Source organism: Oncorhynchus masou, chromosome 15, assembly GCF_036934945.1.
Source record: "Oncorhynchus masou masou isolate Uvic2021 chromosome 15, UVic_Omas_1.1, whole genome shotgun sequence".
Taxonomy (NCBI): domain Eukaryota; kingdom Metazoa; phylum Chordata; class Actinopteri; order Salmoniformes; family Salmonidae; genus Oncorhynchus; species Oncorhynchus masou.
In genome coordinates this window covers 51,824,754-51,837,644 of record NC_088226.1, presented here as the reverse complement: position 1 = coordinate 51,837,644, position 12,891 = coordinate 51,824,754, and the positions used below count along the sequence as shown (strand labels likewise).

At 43.0% G+C, this 12,891-nt stretch overlaps 1 protein-coding gene across 1 annotated transcript in view; it reads right to left on the bottom strand.

Annotated features, from left to right (window-relative positions):
* Positions 1–12,891, bottom strand: part of LOC135556419 (cytosolic carboxypeptidase 6-like) — a 466,431-nt gene that overhangs the window by 124,759 nt on the left and 328,781 nt on the right. The window contains exon 6 of the mRNA XM_064989619.1: positions 10,075–10,114. Coding sequence (XP_064845691.1) covers positions 10,075–10,114 — 40 coding nt within the window. The remainder of the gene's footprint in view (positions 1–10,074; positions 10,115–12,891) is intronic.

Below are 12,891 nucleotides of genomic sequence, written 5' to 3'. Positions count from 1 at the left end.
TTACCTCCTCGCTGCCTCCCTCATTTATCTTTATTGGTGATACATTACCCCGTATTAAAAATAGACATGGGATAATAGCAGTAATGATGTTGATGATGGAATTAGACTGCTGAGACGGACGTCATCTCGTTGTGACTGGAATTCAAACGGGCTTTGCATTATGATCACAGCAGGTCTTTAGTGCCTCCATGCCTGTGTGTTGGACGGTGTTTTCAAGTGGATGTGGGATTTTGGTGGAAACGCTGTGACATTAGGTATTATTAGCATAAGCGCACAGCCAATCAAAACAAAGAACCTGTGCCAATCTGTGCGATGGACAGACGCAAGCACAGGTGTGTCTGACGGCTGGCCGGGGCTGATGGCAGCAGGTTGGCATGCAGAATGCTATGCCCTTGGCCAAGCATATGAGAGTACAGCAGGGACAGCAGGATCAATTGGACAACTATTAGAAGTATGCCTTAAGATCATGTGTTTAAGGGAAACACTCACAGGAAATGAGGGTATGGTAGTAAATCCAAGACAGGCTTTTTATAACATGGGAGAGTCTATTTTTCAAAGGACTATTTACATAAAAATAATGCTTTTATTTTTGGGGGGAGTTGTGTCTTAGTAGAGTTCCTTTATTTTGCCTGTTAATTAACATTTCATTAAAAACTAGGTGACCATGAATTAGTCAGACTTCCAAACTGACAGCAAGAGCACGAACAAACTTTGTGTAACTCCTTCATTAAAAATTTAAAGAGGTATCATCGCTCCCCCCGCCATCCTGTAGTGTATTCTCATTGATACACTAGAGTAAATTTATATTTTCTTAAAAGAACAAATGACTGCTGCAGAAATAGTGATCATATTTCAGTGCCGGTCAATTCAGCTCATTAGGGCCACTCTTCCTCCAGGGAATTTTGTATTGATTGGCGAGGGTCATGAGGCTATATTCTGCAATCTCGTAATATGAATTCTCAAAGCTGTATTAGTATGGACAGAAAGACTATAAAGAATTGACACTACAGTTATTTAGCTGAAAGTCGTTGGCCATTTGCTGCATATACGCTACATGACCAAAAGTATGTGGACAACAGCTCGTTGAACATCTCATTCCAAAATCATGGGCATTAATATGGAGTTGGTCTCATCTTTGCTGCTATAACAGCCCCGAATATTCTGGGAAGACTTTGCACTAGATGTTGGAACATTACTGCAAGGACTTGTTTCCATTCAGCCACAAGAGCATTAGTGAGGTCGGGCATTGATGTTGGGCAATTAGGCTTGGCTCACAGTCGGTGTTCCAATTCATCGTAAAGGTGTTCGATGGGGTTGAGGTCAGGGCTCTGTACAGGCCAGTCAAGTTCTTCCACACCGATCTCAACAAACTATTTCTGTATGGACCTCACTTTGTGCACACGGGCATTGTCATGCTGAAACAAGAAAAGACCTTCCCCAAACTGTTGCCCCAAGTTGGAAGGCCAGAATCGTCTAGAATGTCATTGTATGCTGTAGCGTTAAGATTTCCTTTCATTGGAGCTAAGGGGCCTAGCCCGAACCATGAAAAACAGCCCCAGACCAATATTCCTCCTCCAACAAACTTTACAGTTTGCACTATGCATTCGGGCAGGTAGCGCTCTCCTGGCATCCGCCAAACCCAGACTTGTCTACTGGGGGCCTCCTGAGTGGCGCAGCGGTCTAAGGCACTACATCGCAGAGTTTAAGGCGTCACTACAGACCTGGGTTCGATCTCAGGCCGTGTCACAGCTGGCCGTGACCGGGAGACCAATGAGGCGGCACGCAATTGGCCCAGCGTTGTCTAGGTTAGAAGAAAGTTTGGCCGGCCAGGATTTCCTTGTCCCATCGCACCCTAGCTACTCCTTGTCGTGGGCCAGGCGCCTGCAGATGGACGGTGTTTCCTCCGACACATTTGTGTGGTTGGTTTCCGGGTTAAGCGAGCAGTGTGTCAAGGAAGGGTTGTGTTTAGGAGGACGCATGGCTCTCGACCTTCGCCTCTCCCGAGTTCATAGGAGAGTTGTAGCGATGGGACAAGACTGTAACTGCCAATTGGAGAGAAAAATGGGAATAATTTAAATGAATGAGTCTGTTGGACTGCCAGATGATGAAGGGTGATTATGACGGTGCCATTTTTAAAGCCAGTGAGCCCTTCAGTAAGACCATTCTACTGCCAATGTTTGTCTATGGAGAATGCATGGCTGTGTGCTCGATTTTATACACCTGTCAGCAACGGGTGTGACTGAAATGGCCGAATCTACTAATTTGAAGGGGTGTCCACATTTGTTTGTATATACAGTACCAGTCAAAAGTTTGGACACACCGACTCATTCATTTACATTTACATTTAAGTCATTTGGCAGACGCTCTTATCCAGAGCGACTTACAAATTGGTGAATTCACCTTATGACATCCAGTGGAACAGCCACTTTACAATAGTGCATCTAAATCATTTAAGGGGGGGGTGAGAAGGATTACTTTATCCTATCATTCAATGGAATCATGTAGTAACCAAAAAAGTGTTAAACAAATCAAAATATATTTTATATTTGAGATACTTCAAAGCAGCCACCCTTTGCCTCGATGACAGCTTTGCACAATCTTGGCATTCTCTCAACCAGCTTCATGAGGTAATAACCTGTAATGCATTTCAATTAACAGGTGCGCCTTGTTAAAAGTTCATTTGTGGAATTTCTTTCCTTCTTAATGGATTTGAGCCAATCAGTTGTGTTGTAACAAGGCAGGTTTGGAAAACAGAAGACAGCCCTATTTGATTAAAAAAACAAGTCCATATTATGGCAAGAACAGCTCAAATAAGCAAAGAGAAACAACAGTCCATCATTACTTTAAGACATGACGGTCAGTCAATCCGGAAAATTTCAAGAACTTTCAGAGTTTCTTCAAGTGCAGTCGCAAAAACCATCAAGTGCTATGATGAAACTGGTTCTCATGAGGACCGCCACAGAAAAGGAAGACCCAGACTTACCTCTGTTGCAGAGGATAAGTTCATAAGAGTTAACTGCACCTCAGAATGCAGCCCAAATAAATTCTTCACAGAGCTCAAGCAACAGACACATCTTAACATCAACTGTTCAGATTGAGACTGCGTGAATCAGGCCTTCATTACATTTACATTTAAGTCATTTAGCAGACGCTCTTATCCAGAGCGACTTACAGAGCGACTCATGGTCGAATTGCTACAAAGAAACCAATACTAAAGGACACCAATAAGAAGAAGAGACTTGCTTAGACCAAGAAACACGAGCAATGAACATTAGACAGGTGGAAATCTGTCCTTTGATCTGATTAGTCCAGATTTGAGATTTTTGGTTCCAATCGCTGTGTCTTTGTGAGATGCAGAGTAGGTGAACGGATGATCTCTGCATGTGTGGTTCCACCGTGAAGCATGGAGGATGTGTGATGGTGTGGGGGTGCTTTGCTGGTGACACTGTCTGTGCTCTATTTAGAATTCAAGGCACATTGTATCAGCATGGCTACTACAAGATTCTGCAGCATTACGCCATCCCATCTGGTTTGCGCTTAGTGGGACTATCATTTATTTTTCAACAGGACAATAACCCAAAACACACCTCCAGGCTGTGTAAGGGCTATTTGACCAAGAAGGAGAGTGACGGTGCTGCATCAGGTGACCTGGCCTCCACAATCACCTAACCTCAATCCTATTGAGATGGTTTGGGATGAGTTGGACCGCAGAGTGAAGGAAAAGCAACAAGTGTTCAGCATATGTGGGAACTCCTTCAAGACTGTTGGAAAAGCATTCCTCATGAAGCTGATTGAGAGAATGCTAAGAGTGTGCAAATCTGTCAATGAAGAAAATGATGGCTACTTTGAAGAATCTAAAATCTAAAATATATTTTGATTTGTTACTACATGATTTCATATGTGTTATTTCTTAGTTTTGATGTCTTCACTATTATTCTATGACGTAGAAAATAGTAAAAATAAAGAAAAACCCTTGAATGAGTAGGTGTGTCCAAACTTTTGACTGGTACTGTAAAGTGTATAATGAATATTTCAAATATTTTCACTGAGGTAAACAAGTCAATATGACAAACAAGGTACAGCAAATATCAAATAAAAATCAACTTATTCGCGTGTATTTTAATCTATCATATTTCTATTTTTCCATATCCACAAACTGTCAGCTTACTAAACACATAGCTGTTGGGGAGGCTTTGGTCATAGGGAATAGGGCTTAATGGTTATCCCCACAGCCCCTGGAGCTACCACAAATGGAGGCAGCAAGTGACACATTGTAGGTGTTGGTGTTGACAGCACGTTGCCTATGGGATTGCACCAGAGGCCAGCGTCGCTAGCAGGTGTGCGATGTTTGACAGATAATAGTAGATAAACCCATGCCCAAACAGCAGTTAGCCTGCTGAGGGACAAGCGGCACATGAGAAGGAATTGTGCCTTTAGCCATCCAGCAGGATCCTGAAGCCAAACCTACAAGTCATAGACACTCAGGGTCATCTCCCCTCACAAACACCTTCTCAGCATCAGTTTGAAGGCCTATAATTGGAGCTCAAAATGTATTTGAAGCTAATGAGATATCACAGCTGAGTTGTTGAATTAAGTCCAAAGAACTAAGCCATGTTTTTGATTCTTTCTGTTTTCTTTTTCTAGAAATATGTATTCATACAATACAATTCATTTGTGTTTGCCACCCACAACTTAGAGGGGGGATCTAAGTTCTTGGGACTCAAAATGAAAACAAGTTATTTGCAATGGATACTCACATTTGTTTAACGGCTTGGTCGATTTTCAATCAGAGTAATAACACCATTTGTGCCACACTATGCTTTGCACCCTGCTTCGTTCCACAGGGTAAAGTTGAGAATCAAAAGGTCCACAGTGAAACACCCCCCCAAAAGAAGCAAAGAGATGGTACACTAAGTGTACAAACATTAGGAACACCTAATCTTTCTGTGACATAGACTGACCAGATGAATCCAGGTGAAAGTTATGATCCCTTATTGATGCCACTTGTTAAATCCACTTCAATCAGTGTAGATGAAGGGGAGGAGACATGTTTTTAAGCCTTGAGACATGGATTGTGTATGTAAGACATTCAGAGGGTGAATGGGCAAGACAAAAGTTTTACGTGCCGTTAAACAGGGTATGGTAGTAGGTGCCAGGCGGCAGGCAGTTTGAGTGTGTCAAGAACTGCAACGCTGCTGGGTTTTTCACGCTCAATAGTTTCTCGCATGTATCAAGAATGGTCCACCACCCAAAAGACAACCAGCCAACTTGACACAGCTGTGGGAGCATTGGAGTCTACAAGGGCAAGCATCCCTGAGGAATGCTTTCGACATCTTGTAGAGTCTGTGCCCTGACGAATTGAGGCTGTTCTGAGGGCAAAAGGGGGTGCAACGCAATATTAAGGTGTTCCTAATGTTTTGTAGACTCTGTGTACATTTCACAACATATAGAAGGGCCCCTTCAAAATGAGCAAACGGAGCAAGATTCCCTTTTGATTGTGACACAGTGGAGTTGCATCAAACATCTCCTTTCACATCCAGAAAATGGAGGCAAGCTAATATGACACAGTGAAAACACAGCTCATCTTGAGCTGTTAGAACACGAAAATGTCTGAGGTGAAAGGGAACATGGAGACATGATCTGATAACCAAGTGCTGCGCGGCAGATACATCCTGACAGCTAGCTGCTCCTTATTGAGCCAACACAGGACGCCACCGGCAAGTAAGAGAATGAAAAAAGGCTGCTGAAGTAAACATGCAAACAAGGCTGCCTAGCCAACAGGTTACCATATCAACACTGTACCTGAGCAGGTTGCAGGGCAGAGACTGCTGCTGTTCAATGGGTGCTATGGTTTTTGCACTGGCTCTGAGAAACAGACAATTCCACACACACCAGCCCCCACCAACTCAATCCACACAGCACAGACACCACGGCATCAACCTCTATTATACACTTCCTTACTGGAGATACAAAAGGCAACCAGGAACAAAAATCCAATCTTTTTTTTCTATAAGGATTTGCTACACAGCAGTGCTCAACAACAGTGGTGGCTCTGATGACAAAGAAATAATCACAGCTGTCTTCCCTGTTGGAGAAAGAGGCTGTGAAAATGTTGTTTACGTTTTCCAACATGCCAAACACGAAACCCATGGCTGATTATGTGAAGAGTGCGTGAAATTGTTGTATTTGCAAGGCAGGGGATATTGACTCTAGGCATAAGTAGTCAAAAAGCATGTGGGTAGGCAAGATACATGTTTTAAAGGTTCAATGCAGCCGTTTGTATCTGGATATCAAATCATTTCTGGGTAACAATTAAGTACCTTACTGTGATTATTTTCAATTAAATTGTCAAAAAGAAACAAAAATAGCTTCTTAGCAAAGGGAAATTTCTCAAGCAAGAATTTAGCAAGGATTGTCTTGGAATGGTCTGAGTGTAGAGGGGGAAACTGAAAATGTTCAGTTATTGGCAGAGAAGTTTTGAACTCTTTCCTATTGGTCTATTAACTAATTTACCACGTGGTGATGTCACCATGGAAGGCCAAAACTCCATCCAACCAAAACAGGCTCAAATTTAAGGTAGTCTTGTCAAACAGCTCTTACACTAAAAAGGCATCATCATCATTTTCACAATTTGACAGCATTATTCCAACCTCATATTGTGCAAATATATATATAAACACAGGAAAATCCTGTGTTTGACTGCACTGGGCCTTTAAATACTGGTTTAGGGATGCATATTTTCTAAATATTTTTCCCTATTGTGTCACCCCACTCCCTAGCCCCCTCATATGTGCCTGTTGAATTATCACACTCATTCTCAATTCATCAGCTTGCTTTTTTAGCCACGCTTCTGAGAGGGTTTCGAAAAAAATCTACTGGAAAATAGTCAATATAAGGCGGCCAGAGAAGAGAGATCCCCCCCTCCCTCCTCTGCTCATCCCTCTCTTTGTTTGTGTTGTATAAGTCCCCTATAATGAAGTGCAGGGAGATAAAATATGCAAATTCACGGAAAAAGAATATAAATAGGGCAATATTAGGAAGTGTTGTTTTCACAGCTGCTTGATTATACAAAGCCCTGATAGTGTTTTATAAATAATGTCCCTCTCTCTCTCAGCAAGGCGCCAAGTCCTTGTGCTCCATTAAAGACACATCTCTCTGCTCGAGCCCAGCTCCAGCTTCAGAGCCCAGGTAGAGTGCAGGCCTGTGCAGCTGTCCTGCTGCCCTGCTGGCTGGAGCCCCAGTCCGGTCCACACACAGAGACGAGGCCTGGCCTGGGGAGCATAGCCAGTAGCCAGGCTATGGGCCTCTCTCCAGTGTCTATCACACCAGCAGACTTACCCAGCATGGCACCATGAAAAGCATCCCTCTGCCACATGGGACAGAAAGCAAAAAAATTACGTGCAGCCTCTCAGACCTCAGCCTCTCAGACCTCAGCCTCTCAGACCTTAGCCTCTCAGACCTCTGGCATGAAATACTGCGATGCCAGTGGAAATACAAATGCACAAATGGGCTCTTTCAGTTTCAGCTTTTCACAAGGAATGAATGGCTTTCTGTATAGGCCTACATCTAGTCTACTCCAGACTCCAGTTCTCTAACTTGGAGTGGCATGTGTTTGAGAAACTGAGATACACATTTTGAAAAATATTGTGGTATATATGTAAATGAAAACTGAAGGACAATACAACATTGGGCAAAACATATTGACGGTCACATCATGCATAAGACGTGTGACGGAACCTGTCAATATCTCTCCCCACAAACAGCCCACCTTACCTCGGGCTAATTTGTTTGTGAGGCCTTTGTTTTGATCGAGGCATGTGTGGTAATTGTGAGATAGAGATAAATGAAGAGGAACTGAAAGATATTGAGCGAGAGAGAAAGAGAGAAAGAGAGAGAGAGAGAGAGAGAGAGAGAGAGAGAGAGAGAGAGAGAGAGAGAGAGAGAGATAGTATCTGAGGCCCTCTTTACTATCAGAGCCCAGAGCGAGTGGAGTCCCTCAGCCCTAGAGACCGTGAAGACAGAGACTGAAGAGAAATGACCACACCATTAGAGATCTGAAGGTTGCCTATTATCTTTCTGCTGCTCCGATTCCTCGCACATCTATCCAAAGCTCATGAATGTAATTGACCTTTTTAACACCCTGTAATGCACAGAGCATATGAGGGAAAAAGGGACTAAACACCATCAAGCAAAGTTAATTTAGATCGACACACTATTGTAAAATGTCCACAGAAATGGAAAGGGCATTCAGATCAATAGACTGACAATAGAATGTCTGCACCCAATCTTTCTATTGTGAACACCCGAAGCCTCTTCCCCCAGCATTTGTGTGAATAAAGGTTTCTGGATGTACAGTGTGTATTTTGGTCAGAGACTGCTAGATACTGCAGGTGTTTAGTTCAGCACCTTTCCTCTTTTCCTGTGCACACCACTGTGTGTGTGTGTGTGTACGATTGTGGTGGAACAATGGCCAGGGCTAATCATTATTTAGTTGTGGAGGGCCTGGAAAGGTCAGCAGTCTTAAATGTCAGACTTCAATAGAGCCAGATGCGCAATGCTCCGCTCAAGTGTCCAATTAAATAGGGAATACCGAGGTTGTGGGTGAAATGCACTTCAGATAGAGGGGCTAATGAGGGCCCCTGGATGGAAACAGGGGCTGGGATGGTTGATGCTGATCTACGAAGCAACCTGGAGCCCTCCTACATACACCATCTCTCAGTGAGCTGCATGGGGGCCTCTCCTCTGCACCTCTCTCAGACCCCCACACCCACGGCTGTAGCACCCACTTAGTATTATTAGTGTCCTCACACCCCCTGCACCGTCTGCAGCCCCACATCCCGACTGCACGTAAAAGAAATAGGAGAGATGGGTTGGAGAGAAAATATAGGGGAGGAGGAGAGAGGACAAAGAAGAGAGAGGTGACAGGAAAAGAGTCTCTTTTAATCTTTAGGCAGAAGGGGAGAGAGTGTCTTCCTGTTGTTGCCTCTCTACCAGCCTCGTTCATCTAAAAGCACAGGCTGTTTTCCATTCAACGGGCATAATAACCTTCTCACAGATTGCCAGCGCCCAGTGAAGTGCCACAAGTGGGGGGAAGTGAACAATGCTTTATTTCATTTGATTCCTTATTGTTCACCGACTGTACATTGTGGCACAGTGCACCATACAATATGTCTGACAGGAATACAATACAGTATAGTCAGATAATACACTGAATAAAATACAAAACCAGGAAAATAACCAAACTGGCCAGTGCATTGAGCAGAAGGGTTGTCACTTGAAAAAGAAACAAAGAACCTGATTTGAGGTACAACGCTAAATGTTGCCCTCTCTCTCTTTCTGAGTGTCTGGTTGCCCTTTCCAGAGATGTCAAGGTCAGAGATATTCTTGTCTGGGCTCGGGAAACAAATGCAAAATAAATCTGGGAAATTAGCAGGCTCCACGTGTCTCACATAAACATTATTTTAATCAAAGCATATTAGACCATCCAGATCCTTTAGACATATGGGCACTGTATCCATTCTGGCGTACCCATCTGTTTCCTCTTGCCATCTCTGCAATTTGCTCCATCACCCAGCTGCTTTTCCAAGACATTGAGTTCCCCTTCACGAGCAAAGACTCTTTACAGCAGCACCAGTCCAACTGGGGAGCTCCAGATCACAAAACACATTGCAGCTCCACTGAGCATCACCCACATGCTGTTTCATAATACCATATAATATGAAAATAATGGACAGGAGTGACGCTCATCAAATCAAATTAAACAAAAAGAAACATAATAGATATTTTGATGTCTTCATTCACATTGCTATATCATTGTGCAGACATTTTCAAAGTTTAAAGTGACTGTGAGTGTGCGGTATCAGTGTGGTATAATTATGACACCAGGTTGTCTGGTAACTGATCCTGTACTGCTGAGTTATCCAGTGAACTTTAATCCCTACATGTGTACTGTTTGCTAGTAGTGACTATCATCTCTGAGAACAGAGTTTGTTTTTGTCCAGTGTCTACACTCACCTCACTCACTCACATCCCATCAGCATCAGAACAGTTAGTTAGTAGACAGTGGGCACTCACCAGGGCTGGTGATGGTTAGGAGATCTAGAAGTCGCTGTTGCTGTAAGGGAAATAAAAATAGAAGCATGGTCAGAGATATTCAAAAGGGCTTAGGGCGAAAATGTCAACTCAAAATCTCTCCAAAAGGAATAACATGTCACATTACTATCACGCCATTCTTTTGCAGATCAGACTACATCTACATCTTAGTCATTTAGCAGACGCTCTTATCCAGAGCGGCTTACAGGAGGAATTAGGGTTAAATGCGTTGCGCAAGGGCACATCGTCAGATTCCCCTCCAAGTCGGCTTGGGGATTCGAACCAGCAACCTTTCAGTTTCTGGCCCAACACGCTTAACCGCTAGGGTGCCTGCTGCCCCAGACTATAGACTGCTGCCCCATAATATGTACATTCTGTGAATGAGGTGTGAAACCACTATTTAAGACTGGAAAAGCACAAGATGGCACAGTATATCTCAGCCTTAAAAAGATCAGTATCAGTTTATTATTTTTGCACAAGGGAACAACATTTGTTCTCTGTGTTGTTCCTATTACAGCCAGCAGGAATGTGTCTTCCTTCTCCACTCATGCTAAAGACTGTGTGACGGAGTGTGTTTGAGAAAGACTGTGTGTCGGAGTGTGTTTGAGAAAGACTGTGTGACAGAGTGTGTTTGAGAAAGACTGTGTGTCGGAGTGTGTTTGAGAAAGACTGTGTGACGGAGTGTGTTTGAGAACGACTGTGTGATGGAGTGTGTTTGAGAAAGACTGTGTGTCGGAATGTGTTTGAGAAAGACTGTGTGACGGAGTGTGTTTGAGAAAGACTGTGTGACGGAGTGCGTTTGAAAAAGACTGTGTGACGGAGTGTGTTTGAGAAAGACTGTGTGACGGAGTGTGTTTGAGAAAGACTGTGTGACGGAGTGTGTTTGAGAAAGACTGTGTGACGGAGTGTGTTTGAGAGAGTGCCCAATTTTACACTTCATGTCTCTAGTTTGGAGAGGGGGCCTGAAAGAGTTGCTAGCTCCCCACTCTCTTAAACCCTCTGCCAAGGCTGCAGGCTCCTGAGTACTGCATTAATCAACACCTTCTCCCTCTCTTACACTGTGTGTCCCTAAGGAACCAGCTCATGTGCGTACATGTGTGTGTGTGTGTGTGTGTATTCGTGTATGTGTATTGCACCGATGCTGCATATTTTTGGGGCGTTTCCCAATGGAAGGCTAATGATATTGCAGGTTCACCTGCTGGGTCACAGACTATAATCGATGTGAGTGCAATCAGGAGTTTGAGGCCCAATCCATTAGGATTCGAGAATCTTACTGTAAAAATCCTCTCAGATACTCGAACTGCCCTTAAAACATTGCAGATGAGTGAGTGTTGTGGAGTAGAGAGAGCAGGAAGCACAGAGTGGTAGACTAGGCAGCAGAGGTCACTGTGACAGCATGAGAGCAACTAGCCCCAATAAACCACCTGTATAGGCTGTTGACTCACCATTAGTTGATATGGAAACCCCACACTAATCAATATAATTTACATGTACATGTAGGTCATTTAGCAGAGACTCTTAGCCAGTGCATTCAACTAAGGTAGGTAAGACAACCACATATCACAGTCGCTTAAATCACTATTGAAATTATTACATCAAATTCAAAGTTTATGTTTTTGGCCATTGATTTCTTTCTTTCTTAAAGGTATTTTGAAATGATTCTACCATCCACTCAATTTATAAATTACCTCTCTGATTTTGTTTTGACCAACAGGCACTGGTATTCAACCAGAATTCTTATTTAGACCTTTGTACCACCCTCTAGTGGTACTCTGTTATTCTGCAAGTGAAAGTGTGAAGAGCGAAAAACCACAGAAAGAGAAAGAAAACAATGCTTCTCTATTGTCAAGATACACTCTCTTTGGGAAAGGCTGGCTGGGTGATTAAAATCAGTGGAGTATGTCCAAGTTATTAAAATCAAAGTTCCCTTCAAAACATTTGACACAGCACGTTCAAACAGACCTCTACAGCATTCAGAGAGCATTGTGTACATGAAGACATTTCCCTTGTACAAAATAATTAATACCATTCCATCAAAATTTCACATGACAATTAATTCTGGTGTTGCCTGAATACTCAGTTTTGTGAAATAAAGGGATTAGAAATCATATGCATACAGGTGTGAACGCCCATTCATGATATCTCTAAATAAAATAACATTGATCTGACATATACAGGACCAGTCAAAAGTTTGGACAGACCTACTCATTAAAGGATTCTTAATTTTTTTAAACTATTTTCTACATTGTAGAATAATAGTGAAGACATCACAACTATGAAATAACACATATGGAATCATGTAGTAACCAAAAAAGTGTTAAACAAATCAAAATATATGCTATATTTGAGATTCTTCATAGTAGCCACCTTTTGCCTTGGTGAGCTTTGCACACGCTAGGCATTCTCTCAACCAGCTTCACCTGGAATGCTTTTCCAACAGTCTTGAAGAAGTTCCAACATATGCTGAGCACTTGTTGGCTGCTTTTCCTTCACTCTGCAGTCCAACTCATTCCAAACCATCTCAATTAGGTTGAGGTTGGGTGATTGTGGAGGCCAGGTCATCTGAGGAAGCACCATCACTCTCCTTCTTGGACAAATAGCCCTTACACAGCCTGGAGGTGTGTTTTGGGTCATTGTCCTATTGAAAAACAAATGATAGTCCCACTAAGAGAAAGCCAGAGGGGATGGCATATCACTGCAGAATGTTGTGGTAGGCATGCTGGTTAAGTGTGCCTTGAATTCTAAAGAAATCACTGACAGTTTCACCAGCAAAGCACCCCACACCATCACACCTCCTCA